The sequence below is a fragment of the Brettanomyces bruxellensis genome, chromosome 9, assembly GCF_011074885.1.
Source record: "Brettanomyces bruxellensis chromosome 9, complete sequence".
Classification (NCBI taxonomy): Eukaryota; Fungi; Ascomycota; class Pichiomycetes; order Pichiales; family Pichiaceae; genus Brettanomyces; species Brettanomyces bruxellensis.
In genome coordinates this window covers 2,924,761-2,944,277 of record NC_054690.1, presented here as the reverse complement: position 1 = coordinate 2,944,277, position 19,517 = coordinate 2,924,761, and the positions used below count along the sequence as shown (strand labels likewise).

Genomic DNA, 19,517 nt, shown 5'->3' with positions numbered 1-19,517 from the left:
CATTATTTAAATTTCTTGTCTTACTTCTTTTTATATTTATTTGTTTATGCCTGGTATAGTTGTCTGGTTACGTTTCATGGACTGCGAGAGGCTTTACCTTCGTTGTCATATTTAAAAAAGAATTGTTCTTTATCATGCAAAATCTAATTGGTAACTTGTCGTAATTACATTATTATTTGTACCCACGCAGTCGTTTGCCAAATAATAATAGATTAAGGCTAAAATGAAAATGTGTAGAGTTCACTGAAAAGAAAGCAAATATTTAGTTTTATTTGAATCGTTTCACTTATCTAATAGTCATTAAACACACTTCTATCTGAACATAATAAATAGTGATCATAAACTATATTCTAACTATAAAGTTTCATCAAATCTAAAATGTAATTGCTTCGAATCTGTTTAACAGTTCTGTGATCTCATTTTGTCTAAATACGGGTATATGAATATGAGTAAAAATTGCAAGATTCTTCTAGATGCACTTACTTGCAGCCATTAGCTGAGAAGTATTCCAAAGCCCAAAATAAGTATAGTTATAATCAATAAAGAGATTTTATTGAAAGGAACGAATCTGTCAACAGGATCTGACTCAATTGATCCAAAGATATGTGCGGATGACTGTATATTAGTAAATGGACTTTCATTTTTTATTAGATACCGCAGTTTTCCTTTCATAAGAATATCTTTACGTTTAGTCCTCAGGCAAATAGCAAGTAGCAAAAGCAAAGCTATAACATAAAGCGTATGAAGTCGTTTTGATGTAGTAAATAGTGTCCTTAAATGATATGTGTGTTGATATCTAGTTTTCCTGTTATAACTCTTTTCGCCGGATATTTTGTTTGAATCATGATTCCTGTTATTCAAAGTGCCGGAGCTATGTTTGGTCATCACAATGCCCCATCTGCACAAAGTACCCTATTAATTATATCTGATAATGGCCCTGTTTCTAAACACGCACGGATTCTCTCTGAATATATTTGTCTATACGACGACTGGAGTGCGACGACGTTGATCAGAGAAAAAAAATATGCGTAAAAATATCAAGCAATTTGTGAAAAGCAGTTGAAACTAATTAGAGAGCTCTATTCTATAAGGTTGTCCTTGATTGGATTAAGGTTAAACGAAAAAGGTCAACATCTATTAGATTTGTAGAGAAAAAAAATGATGAGTTAAATGTCATCTAGTACAATTGACCAAATCATTAAAATCTAGACCAAGATGTGTGAGCTGCGCGCCTGTTTCAGATTTGTCATTTCCCAATTATTAAGATCATACGAGTGAGCAACGGTCAAATAATATATAGATAAATAATGTAAAACTTTTAGGAAAAAGATCTACTCATGGTAATGAATTATGGTATTATTAAGATCGCAAAACTTGTGTCTAAAAATGCATTTGATATGTGGGACCGGTTGTAGCTGTTAGCGGAGCACTTCTGTCGTTATGTTTTAACTATGCATGAAAGTCGAGCAGTTCTGTATTAAATCACTACTTATTCAAGTTAATATATATAATGTTGTGATTCTGAATATTTCCGCTTATGTTCTTATTCATACTGCTGAGTATACTAAAGCGTCATCTAAAAGCTGTCCAATAAATCTGTCTTTTTCTCTGCTTCGTGGTCAAGTCTCTCTGTCAAAAGAGATGGTGGACTTTGGAACTCATCTTTCTCTGCGTCATCTAATGAAAATGCTCTCCTGTGTGCCTCATCTGTATTTTCTTTATTCCCTACGGTATTGCTTTTGCCGTCAGGTCCATTAATCATCCCCGTTATCTCGGGTGGTTCCTCAAAGGTTGACGAAGAACTGTCCCAGTGTGTTTTTTTTGCTGTTGACGATATACCTCCAATATTATGTGGCTCATCAATTTTTGTACCCTTTCTTGCCCTAGAAAAGTCTAGCTTAAAATTTGGCGTTTGAGGGTGATTTGTTTCTTCTCCTAAACTTGGATTAGATAAGGTCGTATGTCTTTTTTTATAAACAGGCAAAACCAGTTTTTCTGACTCTAGTTCAGGTGGTTCCTCCCATGGTGGTGATTCATACTTCTTCACCACTTTAGAAAAAGTACAATTGTTTGTCTTTGGCGTTCTGGGCGTATCATGTTGTTTGTGATCTATATTATGCCTCTTCAATGAGCTTTCGCTAGCCTGATCTGTATTAATATTCAGTTCTGACTCCTTAAATTGTGTTTTTACTGTGTGACAGGACTCTGTTCTATTATTGTCATTCACTAACCGTTCAATTTCTTCTGGAAATTCCGAGTAGCTGGCATTGCTACTTGCTTTCACCCTAGGTTGATCAAGCTCAAAATCGCTGCGACGGGATCTTGTCGGTGTATTTAGGATTAGTGGGTTAGAAATATTGGATGTATCTAAGTTAGAAAAGTTAGATTCCGTACCTTCAGATCCCTCGCCAAAAGAATGAGAATATTCATTACTATTTTCGAGCATATGCTCAGGCTTTGAGCTTATCCTTGCGGGACCCGTAAGAATTGTTGTATTTATTGCATTCTCGAAAAATTCCTTTAAATGATTCACATTCAGAAGCACCTGAGTACAATTTTTGTTGTAATTTTCTAATGCAGGAATTGTCCTCTCAGTCAACGTTTTCCCACATCGGTTTAAATTTTTGTCTATATTCTGTAATGATAGTGTTATCATTCTTTCAACTTCATCAACTTTGTCCAAAATGTCTTGTCTTTTCTGATCTTCCATGTTATTTACCAAATGGTAGCAAAAAGATCGCCTGCGAGATTCATCTTTTGACTCATCCTTTCCCTCTTCTTGAATTGTCTTTTCATAATTAACTAATGATGCAGGAGTTATTGTTGACCGTCGCGTTGTGCTTGGTTTGCTTGAGGATTCTTTAAATGTATACATAACCACAAGACTTTATTTCAATTCAATATGTACTCCTTCTTTATTTCAAATATATAATAGCTCTTAACCAATCGACAAGCTACGTTTTGCTGGTGATTGTCTTTCGCAAAGGATAAATTGATTATCGCGATTACGTTTTGCGTAAATACATATTTCATTTTGCTCTTTTAGGGTCCGCGTTTCCCTTTTTTTTTACCCACTCTTAAATTAGGAACACACAATGAAACAAAAAGGATTCGAACACGCAGATTCTCAATTCATCAACGATGACTACTCAGAAGTCCCATCGCTAACTAGTATTTGAATTACATATTTTTTTTGAAATTGATTTGTTGTTTTGTTTATTTGGTGCACTCGTGTCAAGAAAAGTAGCATACCTGTTTAATTTTTTGTGTAACCAAGATGTAAATTCTGTGTACATAAAACTTTTAACTACGACTTTATACAGTACTTTAATGTGTAACACCATATTCCTTGGATTAGATAAAATAAGTATAATTTATTCTTATTGAATTATAAATTAATCTAGAAACTGTCGGGCTTTTTTGAATTAATAAGGTCTCCTCAAATAGAAATTAAAATGTGCTTAGTATCTACTAGCAATATCTAGTGTTATAATTTTAAGCGTGGTGCTCATTACATTTGAAGTTCTTGTTAAGAAATACATTGCATGCTTTTAAGGTTAAAAAAAAGACAAAGATGCAAAAAATTATGAAAGAAATTAAGTGCACATAAGTTCATCCTGTTGAATGGATAAAAGAAGACGGGAAGCTTCTAGACACGGCTATCAACGATAATAATGCAAATGCAATCGCTTCTAGTGTGCAAGTAGAAAAAGTAAAGTTATTTTTAATTTAAGTACGACAATAGAGATAAAAATTCATTGAGGGAGGAAAAACCTAAAACATCTAAAGAAGTTTGTAATCAATCAATCAGTACATCTGCCGTCTGCAATCCTGTTGATCCGTACAAATAGCCAATGACTTGAAAAGCTGCTCAATCTGATTGCTTTCGCACGTAAGTTCATATTACGATCATCTGTAATGAGAATATTGTATTTGAAAACACTTGCCTCGACACGAGTGAGTACTTTACCACCTTGGTTAATGCGGTAATTGCTTCCTAATAATAAAGATTTTCCAAGATCATCATTCAGTTTAACCGCTTTCATAATAATTTCATCGGTATTAGAACGCCAATTCTGATTTTGCTCAAATTCCAATGTCTCATTCAAAGATGAGGCCTTGGAGCCATCTGCACGAACTGGTAAGACACTTTTATCTGCATATAATTGACGAATGATGATAACCGCTCTTGTTGCAGAATCAGCCACTGAAGCATCTGTCGAGCGTCTCAAAGAACGAAGTTCTTGAAATACTGTCAATGGAACAGAGAGTCTAAAAATTCTAGCTCTAACACATTTGAAGATCCGTCCACAGTGTTTTAGCCATGTATTCGTATCTAATGATAAGAAAGTAAGAGACGTATCTATTTTATCACCAATGTCACCTGAGATCTTCAAAGAATCCGACTGGTACACCCCTTGGTCATTAAATATATCAGAATATTCGCTTTCATCATCTGCATCCACACCATCATTTTGCTGCTGGAACTTGCTCAAAAATGCCGGATAATCATTATTGATAACCTCAGTCATAAAACCATAGGAGTTGTCTTCTAATGTAGGTAGTTTAGGATTGATATTTTCTCCGGCCCATACGGAGCAATCAATCTCTAATTCTGGTTTGCTCTTAACGACTAAGGCCTCCGGAATCTTCTCAAATAAATTGCGCAAACGTTGATCTTGATAGAAGTACTCAAGACCAGATACTTCAGCAGGGGACAAGGTTTCCGAACTTTGATTTGAATAATACTTGAAAATATTCCCTTCCATAGCAAGGCCAAGTTCTGGATAGTTACGCGCAATATACGTTGCAAGCAATGCTATTCTAATAAATCTTGGCCCATTAACGGCAGGTGAGTATCTAGGACCGCCATATGGAATGTCAAATATCGATTCTTGAACTCCGCTTTCATAGGCAGAAGAATAATCGCCTTTCAGACAAACATTGTCAAACCAAACAGAGCCCCAGCACTTCCACGCCTCCCATAAATTTTCATTTTCAGTTAAATGACATAAAACATCCTCGTCACCCTTGTTAAAGATATTGACAGCCAATCTAAATTTGGAGCGGCCTTCCACTGATGACCTAAGAATACAGAGAACATCATTGAGATAAGGAATGATTTTGGCCCAAGGAAAGAAGTGATGAAATAGTTGTGTAAATAAAGGCTTTGCTGTTGGATGAAGCCTGATTGAACAGCCAACCGATAAGACAAAGTATAGCCATATTATCATATGTGGTGTGGACGATTGTAATGGCCCAGAAACATACTGTCTTAACATCCTGACCGAAATTTCCAAAACTCCACTGTTTACATAGTCTAAAAGACTAAACCAAGCCTCTTCTGTTTGTTCATCCGCGGTAGAATAATAAATGGTCTCAGCATCATCGCCGATTGACCTGCCACTGGTTGTGCTTTGTGCGTCTCCGGATTTTGATGTTTTTTTGTGCTTGTCCTTTCTTTCTTTTCTCTCCTTCAATGCTTCCGGTAAACCAAAAAGTTTGGCAAAGGGATTTCGACTATCCCCAAATCCTATTAGGTGATTGATATTACACAAAGCAAAGTTTGCAGATTTTTGATACCAAAACTGTAGTTTTTCATTCGGAACCGTATCAGAATCTCCACGCAGTTGAAAAAAGTCCACATTACTGCTATCCATCCCAAAGTGCGTAGCGTAATGGGAAACAAGGCTTATCATTTCTTGGTTTGCATTGTAGTTTGGTAGCAGAAGTATTTTGTGAATTTTAACAAAATCTATCATTGCCATTTCTGTTGAACTTAGCATGTTTCTTTGTGAGCATACGTTATCCACAATCATTCGCAAGTACTGTTCCGTAGGGACAAATGGGTCTCTACATGTAATGCTTCTACCTATGTCCATAAGTGCTTCTAAATTATCACTTTCAACGGTGCATGCATGGTAATAAATCTTTCCATGGCCATACTGAGTTCTCATAGCTGCTCTATACCATGAAACAGAAGAGGCTTTCCAGTCCATATATCTTCCTGGATAAAGTGCTATGGCCATTCTAGATAAGTCACCCAGCTTTTCTGCCCACCAGCCTTCAACACCAAGCTGTGCGTCTGTTAAACAAGAAATGATGTTAAAAGCATAGGCAATAAAGCAGGCACATATTTCGTGTTCAACAAAAATAGCGGCAACATTCTTTAACACCTCCAAAAATGAGACTACACCATAAACCCACATTCTCCGCAATATACGATAGTTCATCACGAGTGGCCTTCCAGCCCTCGCTGAAGTTGGTGATAAGGCATAAAGAAGAAAATCATAATAGTGATCAAGCAACTGCACAACATTTTTGTACAATATCCAAAGTTGTGATGTAATTTCAGCGCCTGCATCATTCTCAGCAAGCCGTTGATTAACTTCGGAGCATCCTTGCTGTGTTTCAACTTCAAGTTTTAATATGGCCTTGTAGGTCTCCTGAAGGTTTGTTGCTAGCAACTCCTCTTCACTGGCGATAGATCTCTGTTGTTGCTGCTGCTGTTGTCCTGTGGGCTTCTGAAATCCTTTTGGGGCAACAGATGAAGATGAAAGTGTTGTTCCTGTGCTATGTCTTCTGCTAGCTGACATTGTCTTCTGTTGTTAAGATTGCTATATATATGTTTATCGCTGTTGGATGCTTAAAACCTTAAAGTACTGTGATGACCTGAAACCCAACTAGCAAAAATTATAGATGTAAAGTTTAATGTGCTGCTGAAGCTTCAACCCTCCCTGTAGTGCCACCTCTTCTAAATGTTTTGTCAACACAATATATGTTGGTAATCCTTGTATTTAAAGCACAATTGATCACCTGAATTCTTTCTGTCAGTAAGTATCTTCTTCTAGAGAAATGCAAATGAATAGAATTCGATCAGTATGTAACTAAAGCTATTAAACCTCCGATCAGGTCAGATATATTTCACTAAAATTGAGTTCACAATTAAAGACAGAGGTAAATGTTAAAATCAAAAGGTAGTGACAAATCGCCTTGATTCACGCTTAGTTTTGTGACTGCAAAGCAATATGAGATGATATAACAGCTTCCTTTCCTGAAAAAGTATTTGAAGAGAAGCAAAAAAGAAGCAAATCTTCTATGAGATCATATAATATAAAGCAAGTAATCACTTTAAAAGGAATCCACAATGCAAAAAGAAATTGATAAAGACTACCATAAGCGTAGTAAAGGTCTTGTACTGGTAAAATGATTCCAAAAAATGAGAAGCAAATATGTGCAGTTATTCCTGATACCGAAACACTCACCTCACCTCACTTCACTCTCAGAGAGAGAAATAAATATTTATACGGACTCATTTCGTTCGTCGAACGGGAAATTTTTTGAAGTAGGTCGAGTATTTCAAGTTCAAAAAAAAAAAATGTATACATAATATATGAATTAGAAATCATTCAAATTAAAATTAAAATACGCCAAATTTCTGGCTCCCAAAAGCCCTGTAGATGAGCGCAACACTGACTATCCTATCAATTTTGAAAAAAAAGGTTTTGTCAGTCTATTAGTTCTACACCATTAATCTATAAGTATTTATATTTATGGTAGTACCATACAAAATTGCAGAGCAAATTGCCACTATTTTGATTCAAGTTGATTCAAGTTAGTTGTAAGTGATCGTTAGTGAATGAAGATTGTCCTATGAAACTCAAGCGGTTCGCCATGAAAGCGTATACTAATATTTAAACCCGTTCTAGTTAGTCATTATTATTAAATGCATGATCCATAAAGTCGGCAAACAGCGTTATTATTCTATCTACTGCAATTGTACGCATCCTGTTCAGTGCTATATATGTTCTTCTCATTCTCTGTAGTTCTGCTATTGTAACCACTCTTGGTGGAAGATGAACATAGCATTTCTGATCAGTGTTTGTGCATCCGGAATCATCTTTAACTAGTACAACACCACCGGATTGATTGAGATTCTGGTATTGAATAATTTGATCGATTACTAGAGAAGTCATTCTATCAAGTTCCTGTAAGCTATTTGCAGGTGTAGCTGCCTTCATAAATGTTGCGTGATTCGGTTTAGGTGGTTTCTTAAGAACTATACTTTTCCATATTTCCTCAAATGGAAGTTCAACGTCATCGAATGTCACTGGTATTAGTGGTGAATCCCAACGATTTAGTCCATTTGGTTCTTCAAATCGCATAATCAAAGCCTTAATTAAATTTTCTTCCCATCTCTCAGATTCTGGCCTAGCAGCATTCCACTGAAAGCATTTATCCGTAGGAGCAATCACTTGTATAACGCAATATGTTGTCCCCAAGTTTTTTGCCTCGCAATAAAGCTGATAGCGAAAACCTTTTATATAGTTCAGAGCATCTAAAATAACTATTTGATTTTTGCTCAAGTCTCTTCTGACTGCAGACATCTGTTCTCCCCGAATCGCCTTCTCTGATACCGATTCTCTATACATTTCATGTTTTATTCCGAGGCTTTTATCATTGTAAAGTTTAATCTTCAGGTTAGAGCCTAAGTCGCTAGGTTTCAACTGCGATATACGATTTTCCAATGCATCCACAAGCTTCTGAGCCCATCTTGACTTACCGGAGGAGGGGTAGCCTACCATAAGAATTAATGGCATCTTTATAATACAGCTGATATTCTTGATAGCGTTTATTTCTGATAATTAGCACGCATGTGTATATTTTGATAAAAATTCAATTAATATGGGTTATTTGAATTATGGTTGTACAGGAAAAATATTGAAATGAAAGGTTTTCAACTAAAAAAAAATAAAAAAATAAAAATAAAAAAGGGTATTTGATAATCAGGCAAAGAGAATTTGGAGCACATATACGATCATCTAAAATGTAAAATGAATTGTCACAATACTGCTATAAAATCGATGTTCGACCATTTAGTATTAAATTCATGAACATAGATAAAGAATGTTTAGCACAAAAATAGTATGTGCCCTTTTCAGGCCACGCACAATATTTCCAAACTATACTATAAATATGGCTGACTTCAAAGGTCATCAGTCTAAAGCCCTGACAAGGATGAAACAGCTAGCACCTCACATAGACTTTATTCTTGAGCTACGTGATGCAAGGGTTCCTGTTTCTTCCAAAAATGATCTTCTTCAAAAGATAGTACGTGACAAGGGAAGACTAGTACTTTATACGAAGAAAGATCAAAGTAACGTCACATCATCCCTTATGAATAGGTATAATAAAATGTTACATGAAGATTGGAAATTTATAGACTGCAAAAAGGTTTCCGATGTGAAAAATCTTATACAATATTTAAGAGAGAAGTATGAAAGTATGTATCCGAAACCACCATTAGGATTACGACTAATGGTGGTGGGAATGCCCAACGTTGGAAAATCAACACTTGTAAATGCTTTAAGAAACTTAGGATTGAAAGAATCTACAGGTAATTTGATGAAGAAGAGAAGGCACGGTGTTGCTCAGGTCGGATCGCATGCTGGTGTCACAAGGAATACATCGGAGATTATAAAGATATGTGAATGTCCGGATATATATCTCTATGACACTCCAGGGGTACTTTTACCGAGAGTTGATAAGGAATGGAAAATGTTCAGCCTTTCTGTGGCGGGAATTGTTTCCGATGTCAATCAACCTGATCCAGTGATTATGGCGGATTATATTCTCTTTGTTATGAATCTTACAGATTCTTCAGGGAAAGCTTACAAGCAGTTCTTGGATCATCCTACAAACGACGTTTACGAATTGTTGGCAGGTATGGCCTCAAAAAATATGAACTACCGGAAGTGGAGAGGGGATAATATGAAGAGACCAAATTATTCCGGAGAGGCCATTCAGTTCGTTCAGTTGGTTAGATCTGGGAAACTGGGAAGATGGTGTTTCGATATTGCCGCCTTCAACGCATTGAAAAATAGAAATTTTGAAAGCAAGGAAATAGCAGATGTCCCGAACTGGAATAGTGGTATGCTATAGATTATCTTTTAATGCCTTTGGGTAATTAGGATAATTATATTATTCTGTGTATATATACGTATTTACGTTTGCTAATTACTTCTAACGTAATATCTATCATTTTATTGTAATATGTGTTCATTTATCATGGCTTTTTGCGTACGAAAGAGAGCATTCTTAACGTATTTTTTTAGAAAAAAAAAAAAAAACTCCTCCTGAAAAAGAAACGAAAAGAAAAATATATACATATATATTAAATTTTTCTTTATGATCATATATACTCCGTTATCCCTTCCCTTCCCTTCGAGGTGTGGTCTTTTTTTTTTTTGAGTAAATATAAATTCTACTTTCTTTTCTTCTTTGCATGTTTGCAGGTAAATGGGGCCAAATGTATAATACATTCATATCTTTATTTCGTATTGTCCGTCTATTTAAACGAATTTAAAAGCTCTAACTGAATATATTTGTGAAGTGCAAATTGGAATTAAGTGTGTTTATCCATCTGAGAAGTTGATTAATTTTGCTTCTTTTCTAAATTTGTGGACTATAGCATTTTGTTTGTTTAATCCTATTTTTTGAATACATCATGGAATCCATTCTTGACTTATCCAAAGATCTTGATGTCAAGCTATTTGACCAAATAGTGGAAACATTTTACAAGGGTTCAGGTGACGAGCAGAAAAAGGCCCAGGAAATTCTTACGAAGTTTCAGAATCACCCTGATTCATGGACTAAAGCCGATCAAATACTTCAGTATTCCTCAGATTCTGAAAGCAAATATATTGGTCTTTCGATTCTTGATAATCTTATAAAAAGTCGCTGGAAGGCGCTTCCTGATGATCAACGACAGGGTATCAGGAATTTTGTTGCTAGTATGATTATTTCGATGTGTCAGGATGATTCTCAATTTGAATCACAGAAAGCGTTGATCAATAAATGTGATTTGACTTTGGTTCAAATTTTGAAGCAGGACTGGCCCCAAAACTGGCCAAATTTTATTCCTGAATTGGTTCAATCCTCTAGAGCAGGTTATAATGTTTGTGAAAATAATATGAGAATATTAAGGTTATTATCAGAGGAAATTTTCGATTATTCAGCTGGACAAATGACTCAAGCAAAGGTAACTGCTCTTAAAACGCGATTGTGCGATGAGTTTGGAGAAATCTTTAAATTATGCTTTGAGATCCTTGATAAGGCGGATAAGCCAAGCGTTATTTTAGCGACTTTGAATGCATTAGAGAAGTATATACCATGGATACCTTTGGGTTTTGTGTTTGAAACAGATCTACTCAACTTAATTACAGGAAAGTTTTTGCCCGAGAATGGCTTTCGAAGAGCCGCTCTTAAGTGTTTAGTAGAGGTTTCCCAATTGGTTGCACCTCAGTATGATTCCCAGCTTGTGCAAATGTTTGCTATGGCGATTCATGCTGTCGATAAAACAATAGCACCAGATTCTGACTTGAAAATTTTTTATCGGAGGGCACCTACTGCCGAGCAACAGTTCTTACAAGATTTGGCTTTGTTTTTGGTAACATTTTTAGGTGACCACTTAAAGGCTGTGGAATCTCGTCCGGAGCTGAGGGAGTTAAATATCACGGCACATAATTATCTTATTGGGCTTTCCAGAATTCAAGAGCGAGAATTGTTCAAAACGTGCCTTGATTATTGGTCAATACTTGTTAGTGGCTTATACGATGAGATTAGATCCCTTCCTCAGCGACTTGCGCAAAGCCCATTGCAACGTCTCGAATATAACTCACGAAATGGTGCACCAAATCCAGATATATTTGAGGGTCTTCAGTTGAGGAGAAATAACTACAAGGACGTTCTATCGAAGTTAAGGCTTGTTATTATAGAAAATATGGCTCGTCCTGAAGAAGTGTTGGTCGTCGAAAATGATGAAGGTGAAATTGTTCGAGAATTCGTGAAAGAAAGTGATACCATTCAGTTGTATAAAGCTGAACGCCAGGTTTTAGTCTATTTGACACATTTGGATGTCAATGATATGGAAAATATTATGTCAGCCAAATTGGCTGCACAAATTGATGGCTCTGAGTGGTCTTGGCATAATATAAATACTTTATGTTGGGCTATAGGATCTATCTCTGGTTCAATGGATGAAGAAAGAGAGAAAAGATTTCTTGTCACTGTGATCAAGGACCTTCTTGCTCTAACAGAAATGAAGCGTGGAAAAAGTAATAAGGCCGTTGTTGCTTCCAATATAATGTATATTGTGGGTCAATACCCTCGTTTCTTGAAGGCCCATTGGAAATTTCTTAAAACAGTGGTGAACAAGTTATTTGAGTTCATGCACGAAACCCATGAAGGTGTTCAAGACATGGCATGTGATACATTTAATAAGATAGCTACCAAATGTCGCAGGCATTTTGTAATTCAGCAAGCCGGCGAAACGCAACCTTTCATCAATGAAATAATACAGAACATCCAAGAGACTACAGCTGATTTGCAACCCCAGCAAGTGCACTCGTTCTATAAAGCTTGCGGTGTAATTGTTTCCTCTCAAAGTGATTCCCAGATGAGATCGCATCTTCTTGCTACTTTAATGCATCTCCCTAATGTTGCATGGCATACTGTGGTCAATCAAGCGGGTAGTGATCCAAATTTACTTTCTAACCCCGAGATTGTTAAAATTATTGCCAATATTTTGAAAACGAATGTCGCTGTTTGTGAACCATTGGGCTCTGGGTTCTCTCCTCAATTAATGGGTATATATAATGACATGTTATCTTTATATGGCGCAGTGAGCCGTTTAATTTCGGCTGCTGTAACTTCAGATGGAGCTATTGTCACCAAGACGCCGAAGGTTCGTGGATGGAGAACCATAAAGAAGGAAATTCTTACTCTTCTTGAGATATATGTGTCAAAGGCAAATGATGAACAACAAATTGTGAATGAAATTGTTCCAAATCTTTTATCAACGATTTTACAAGATTACAAGGAGAGTGTTCCGGATGCCCGAGATGCGGAAGTTTTGCATTGTTTGTCCACTGTTGTTGCTAAAGTCGGAAACCGAATTCCCGACGGAACTGTTCAAATTCTGGCTTCCGTTTTTGTTCCAACATTAGATATGATCAACAAAGATTTTACAGAATATCCTGAGCATAGAGTTGAATTTTATAAGCTTCTCCGTGAGATCAACTTAAAGGGATTTAATGCATTACTCCAATTTCCTCCTGAATCTTTTCAATCTTTTGTGGATGCTATATTGTGGGCACTCAAGCATAATAATAGAGAGGTTGAAGATACAGGCCTACAGTTATGCTTAGAGCTTCTTAGTAACATCGAGCAGCTTGGGCCATCAAACAAATTTGCTATCGGATTTTATCGTAATTATTTCTTTTCGATCATATCTGATGTTTTCTTTGTTATTACGGACTCAGATCATAAATCAGGATTTAAATTCCAGTCACAGCTGATAGCAAAAATGATTGGTTTGGTTTGTGAAAATAAAATATCAGGTTTCATTTATGCGGATGGCTCCGCTCCTGCTGGAACATCCAACGAGATGTATTTAAGAAATTATTTGGGTAATATGTTGATGCAAGCCTTTCCCCAATTACGGGGTGAGCAAGTCTCGAGCTTTTTACAAGTTTTGTTCGGTAGTTATCAGAACCGATCAAGATTTAAAGGTGTGTTGAGAGACTTTTTGGTACAGATAAAGGAAGTCGGGGGGGATCCAACCGACTATTTGTATGCTGATGACAGAGAAGAAGAAAAGAAGGAAAAGGCTCGTCAAGAAAAGGAAAAGGCAAAATTGGTTGGTGGCTTGTTGAAGCCATCAGAGATTGATGATTAAGAATAGGTATGCATCTTAAAAGTTTGAAAGACAACTCATAAAGAATATGAAAATATGCATAAGTGATGTAGTTTTTTGTATCACAAGTACTGATAAGAAAGAAATGTACATAATTTGTACTTACGATGGGGTATGCAGTTTTATATAGTTTGATTGCTTGAGTACGTACACAGCTATCGATTTAGTAAATTTAATTGAAGTCGGCGACTAGCTCAAGTTTTTTTGAGTACAGCTCTGTCATCTAGATTCCGCCAACGATCTTTTTTTTAAGGAGAGGGGAGAGAGCCTCAACACCATTTTATGATGTCCTATGAGAAATGTTATTTTGTTAGTATATTTATTTGTTGCTCGCTTTTATATACGTCTCATGCACTAGATTTTCTATATTGAATGGCGTTAAATGTCACAAAGGAAGTGATAAAAGCCTTTGGAAACTACAAAGGGCATCTACCCAGACTAGAAGTCGTGGCTGATGAGCTTCTAGAAGTGGATCTCGGTCTTGCAAAGCGTTTTAAACAGCACTTACTTCCTTCGCATTATGATGAGATAACGGGCATAGATGATATTGTTATCAAACGTTCAACGTTGATCTCATGTTTCCAGGAATGTTATAAAACTCTGTATATGGGACCAAAATCGTCAAATGATAGCCCTTTTTTTGCCGCACTTGGTATATTACTTATATCTGCTGAAGATCACACCGCACTTAATATATGTTGGGAAATGATGCAACATTCGCAAGAAAAGAGGCAACTAGTCTTCAAGGTTATCACGTTATACTTGACTTGTTCAATTTCAAGAACGAACAAATCATCTAGTCTTTGGTTATATTATAGGAAATTTATAATATATTTCATTTTAAAAGACCCAGAATGTCAGGAAACACTCAGTAAGCGAGTATTAGATGTTATAATGCTTTCTATCAAGATTCACAAGAGAAGCTATTACGCTTGTTATACCTTACGATTTATGATTGCATTAATAAGGCTGGCAAATAGGTATGAACTTCTGCAGTATTATAACGATACCATTTTTCGCTATTTAAAAACAGAGGGACTTAACGATATGTCAATGTGGCAAATTTGGGCACAACTCCTTTTAAATTTGGATGATGAGAATTATTATTTATTCAGCATTCAGAAACTAGGATATTCTTTCAATTCTCATGCCTACAAAATTCCACCTAATGTGTTACTGTTCTATTATCATCAACTTATAGAATGGTTGGTTTTTATTAATTATAGGTTCTATCCCGGCTGGTACGTTGCAATACACCTCGCTTGGGGTACTGGAAATGCAAAGAAAATGAAAATTTACTTGGAAAAAGAAATAGCTAATTATGAAGGTACAGTAAATCTTCAAATTTGCCAGAAACCTTCGATATTGTTTTATTCGGAAGAACAGAGAGCTGTGAATAATTCAGATATCATACGGAAAGAGCTATCTGACAGATGTGTAACATTCAAAAGGCTTTACTACACTTTTTATATTACCGGGGCTCTATGTAGAAAATAATAACGAATATGCTTTTTGTTCGGTAATGATTATGAATAAATTTGTCATCCTAGAAAATGTATGTAAATAAAATAAAAATCACCGAACTTTGTTAGGCAAAATGAAAAATTCCTACGAATCCAAGTCAAGGTTACATAAACAATCAATCAGTTTGATGTGTCTGTAGTTCCTTTAAGCTTCTGATAGGCCGGTATTTCAAAGGTTTTGCGGAATTTCTGACCTGGTAATATTGGTGCCATCTCACAAATATGGTTCTCCAGCTGTTCGTATTTCCGCTCTTCAAAATCTCTGTTCACAATTCGATCCTTATATATAATAAATTCGAGTTTATCGTTTCCATTTTCGACAGATTCTTCAATTGACAAAGGTCTAAATAGTTTTGGATAAAATTCGACACCGTCTTCCTCACGTTTTGTAGCCTCCGTTCTCTGCTCTTCCTCAATTTTAAATTTCTCATCAGTAGCCACTTTATGATCACGCCTTCCTAAGGCATCAGTAACTTTTTTCCAAAGGCGTCGACTTTCATATGCACCTTGTTCATCCAAACTTCTTACTTTCGGCTTTAATGGATTAGCTGATTCGCAATCCCAAAACAATTTTTTCTCCCCTGTGCGCAAATCCTTTATGAACATTTGCTCGTTCCATTTTCCTGTAAGTTCAAACAAATTTTCACCAGTACTGGTATTGCTAATAACACCATTTATAGTATTGTATGTTCCATAAATGAATCCCTTGGTTTTAAACTCAATGTCAGCCATATAATGCGTGTTTGCACATTTGATAATCATGTGATCCCCCAACTCGAACTTTAACGAGCCAAAAAGAATACCACGAGCATACATATTCGGCTGAGTAAGCGTGTAAACCTCGGGGTTTCCTGTATCTGGATCCTTGATGTCAAGAAAGGTTAATTTTGTTGTGCCATCCATCATAGCCGCGGTGGAATTACCTAAAAATCTTGATCTTGGAGCAACTATGCCGTCAACGCGAATGTTTGAGGATGGAATAGCGTAAAAATAAGATGATTTTGGTGGATGGTGCGAAGTCTGCTCGGATATATAGTAGGCTTTTTCATTATTCGGTAAATCCCAGTAACAGGTGAAATATTCGCCTAATATTGGATTCAATGGTTTTTTCACCGCTTTAGGGGCAATGTGCCAGCATGACATGTACCACTTCACAACCAGTAAAAATCGCTTGAGCGGGTTATCCCTACTTTTTTCGGCATCAATGACTATATCCGGTTGTTGTAACTGGTTTGTGATTCTCTCAAGCATTGACTTCCTCTCCAAAATAAATGTTGGTAGGGTGATTCTAGATAAATCGCATCCCGGCCTCAATTGAGAAATTATTCCCAATAAAATACTCTGGCCTTGTTCATCAACTTCATCGATATCTTCAACATTTTTGACCTCTGATGCCTGTTTTTTGTTGCCGGATGTTTTCTTGTTGGCGGATCCCGATCGGCCTATAGTATATACATTTGACCATGTTAGTGATCAACTCAATTATAACTTTATATTCAAACGTTCGAATACTTACCCAGCAACTTTGATTTCAACGAAGGAATCATTTGAAATAAAATAAAAGTTAAAAGCTTGAAAGGAAGGAAATACAGTGATTGCCGAGTCTCGCTTAATTGTTCGATTATCAAAGTAGTTGTACACCAGAAAAGCAATCCAAAAAAAGTGACTTCCCTCAAATATAAAGAGGTAGACAGTTAGCTATAGAAAGATTTTGTTGATACTAATATATCTGTTTTACCAGTAGTAAGCACATTCAATTTTTGTTTGCTGTGTAGCGAGCTAGCTGGCTTCTCCGGCTGAGTGAATAGTTAAAAAATTTAAAAATAATGCGAAGGAAAAATAACCCCGGTGTGCAGCACCGGAAAACACAGCCAGTAATGATCATTAAGCATTTATCTGGCCATCCTTCATTTTTAATTTTATTTTATTTTTTTTTTTTTTCAACGGGTCCTCCAGCTCTCTGTTGGGGTTAGCTCTAGCTCTACATAAGCAGCGAACAAGTCGGAAATTTTTGTAGCTAAGGAGCGGCAGCAAAATCCAACACCCTGCCGTATACGCTTTGCTTCCAATCCAACCGGAATAAATGATTTGTAGGTGAACTTCTGCCCCACCCTAAAAGGTGTAGCAAATGCTTTCAATTGGAATATGTTCAAACTTTTTCTTCATGTTGGGTGGAACACGAATTGGGCTCTACATTTAAAATTAATATCAATCCTACGGATCAATTATCGCTGATAAACAAATAATTTGGGATGAGATTTTTTTTCCAGATTCGAACGAGGGACACACACAGTCCAGCGAAGCAACGTGTACCCACATAATATTTGTGGTGTACTGAATTTCGAGCAAATGTATTCGACCAACAAACATAACATATATACGCCTTCCCCTGTCCTCCCTATTTTTTCTTCTTTCTTCACTACCAACTCTTGCTTGATGATTGATCTACATTTGTGCAGTAAATGGGCCATTTTAAATTTCATAAAAACGTAAAACTTGAAAACGTAGCAAAAATTAGGCTTCAGCCTCAGTAGCTGCCCCAGCCGGAACCGAAGTGGTAATAGTCCTCTGTCTTTTGTTTGCTGATTCACTTTTGAGTGATTCACGCTTCCTCTTGTGTCTCACAGGACGTTTCTCACCATCATCATATACATCATCCGGAAGATTCCATATCTTTGTGTATCGAATACTAAGAGAAAATTTTTTTTCATCGAAATCTGGCCAACTTTGACAAAATTTGTCAAATTCGGTACAAGGTACCTGTATGTCTATTTTCTTTTCTCTTCCTTTGATATCTAATGAAAGGCCAATATATAACTTCATTAGGTGTATTATGTGCTTTCCTGAATTTTTAACTTCTTCTTCAACTTTTTTGAAATTAGTTTCATCATCTATCTTTACCTCTTCAAGATGCTCCTTAGCAAACTTCTCACCTGCGATGGTACCATATAAATCTTTCATTTTGAATAGCTCACTTTCACTCTCCGAAATATATGAATTCATAAAAGGGTTTACATACGGGTGTGCCAAAGCTATCTCCGGAATATTTTCCAGCTTTTGAACCAATAATCGAAGTTTTGATTTAACGAGTCCACTCCAACCCAAATGATCTTCGTATGATTCACGCGTTGCTGCGATCACTGTTAGATAAAATTTGTACTTGTAGAAAAAATCGTGCTTCTGAAACATTGCACTCCAATTCTTTTTACCTTCTTTTATCTGCTTTATAATTCCAGATGCCCTTCTCATCTCCGCAAGTATGATCGATTGAGTCGAATGGCATATATTATGGGTGGCACACATAGAAGGATATGCGGGTGTAATAACTGGCATTATATGTGCTCTGTCACCACCATAAAGTCTAGGGTTCCAAACTCTGACAGGAAGGGGGCCATCCTCTATTTGTGTTAACATGACAGGTTGAGGCCATTTCCACTGAAGATATATATAAAAGAATTTTTCAACGATTACGGCACCCACCGCATTTGGATATAGTTGACATATTCGTGCAACAAGCATTGCCCAAGCGACACCACCAGGAAAGCCAAACATATTTGCATATATGGCCCTTTTTTTTGCCCAGAGCTTTATTGTTCTTAGTGCATGCCTAAAAACAGTTTTTTGTGGAACGAGTTTTAAAATCAAGTCAGTCACACGCGTACCATTTAGAGCTCGAAGATCTTGATCATCGATATTCCGGAGTAGGTCATTACTGTTCAACTGCAAATCTAATGGTACCTGGGGAATGTCTAACCTTGCACAAATAATATCAATGTCAATTCCATCGAAAACGGTCTTGATAATTGGAACGTAAGCGCCTGGAATTGGCTCAATTTTTTGCAATTCTTTTCTCTTCCTCAAAAGTTGATCAAAAACGGTAAAAAAGTCTTCCTTCGTTACATGCTTTGGAACGACGACTAAAGTGTCAATATCCGAACCTGGACCATAGACGCCTAGTCTGTAAGAGCCGAATGTGAAAAGCTTACCGCCAGCATCCTTCGACATTCCTTCACTCATGTTTTTCTTTCTGGAAACAGTATAAACGAATTCTTGTACAATTGTCTGTAATGTCGCTAAAACCTTTCTTCTTTTTTGCACGCCATCTTCAGTTTCGAAGGAGTTTTGATTTCTCAATTCTTCGATCATCGCATCATTCATTTTCACTTCTTCTGCGCTTGGTGAGGCAATTGACACTGGGGGTGTAACCCCGTACTGTTTCGGCTGAGAAGAGTTCATTC

General features: G+C 36.5%; 7 protein-coding genes across 7 annotated transcripts; 2 read left to right on the top strand and 5 right to left on the bottom strand.

Annotated features, from left to right (window-relative positions):
* Window positions 1-1,576: 1,576 nt before the first annotated feature.
* BRETT_003089 (uncharacterized protein) lies at window positions 1,577-2,710 on the bottom strand (the record flags this gene model as incomplete). The annotated part of the gene is made up of 1 exon (XM_041281603.1): window positions 1,577-2,710. The coding sequence occupies one exon, from the start codon at window positions 2,708-2,710 to the stop codon at window positions 1,577-1,579; it is 1,134 nt and encodes a 377-aa protein (XP_041139394.1).
* Window positions 2,711-3,803: 1,093 nt separating this feature from the next.
* Window positions 3,804-6,596, bottom strand: BRETT_003088 (uncharacterized protein; the record flags this gene model as incomplete). The annotated part of the gene is made up of 1 exon (XM_041281602.1): window positions 3,804-6,596. The coding sequence occupies one exon, from the start codon at window positions 6,594-6,596 to the stop codon at window positions 3,804-3,806; it is 2,793 nt and encodes a 930-aa protein (XP_041139393.1).
* A 1,113-nt stretch (window positions 6,597-7,709) lies between these two features.
* On the bottom strand, window positions 7,710-8,600 carry BRETT_003087 (uncharacterized protein; the record flags this gene model as incomplete). The annotated part of the gene is made up of 1 exon (XM_041281601.1): window positions 7,710-8,600. One exon carries the CDS (start codon window positions 8,598-8,600, stop codon window positions 7,710-7,712), a length of 891 nt encoding a protein of 296 aa, XP_041139392.1.
* A 376-nt stretch (window positions 8,601-8,976) lies between these two features.
* On the top strand, window positions 8,977-9,942 carry BRETT_003086 (uncharacterized protein; the record flags this gene model as incomplete). The annotated part of the gene is made up of 1 exon (XM_041281600.1): window positions 8,977-9,942. One exon carries the CDS (start codon window positions 8,977-8,979, stop codon window positions 9,940-9,942), a length of 966 nt encoding a protein of 321 aa, XP_041139391.1.
* A 565-nt stretch (window positions 9,943-10,507) lies between these two features.
* Window positions 10,508-13,738, top strand: BRETT_003085 (uncharacterized protein; the record flags this gene model as incomplete). Its single annotated transcript, XM_041281599.1, has 1 exon — window positions 10,508-13,738. The coding sequence occupies one exon, from the start codon at window positions 10,508-10,510 to the stop codon at window positions 13,736-13,738; it is 3,231 nt and encodes a 1,076-aa protein (XP_041139390.1).
* A 1,661-nt stretch (window positions 13,739-15,399) lies between these two features.
* Window positions 15,400-16,826, bottom strand: OSH6 (Oxysterol-binding protein OBPa; the record flags this gene model as incomplete). Its single annotated transcript, XM_041281598.1, has 2 exons — window positions 15,400-16,721; window positions 16,796-16,826. 2 exons carry the CDS (start codon window positions 16,824-16,826, stop codon window positions 15,400-15,402), a joined length of 1,353 nt encoding a protein of 450 aa, XP_041139389.1.
* A 967-nt stretch (window positions 16,827-17,793) lies between these two features.
* On the bottom strand, window positions 17,794-19,515 carry BRETT_003083 (uncharacterized protein; the record flags this gene model as incomplete). Its single annotated transcript, XM_041281597.1, has 1 exon — window positions 17,794-19,515. The coding sequence occupies one exon, from the start codon at window positions 19,513-19,515 to the stop codon at window positions 17,794-17,796; it is 1,722 nt and encodes a 573-aa protein (XP_041139388.1).
* Window positions 19,516-19,517: the final 2 nt, after the last annotated feature.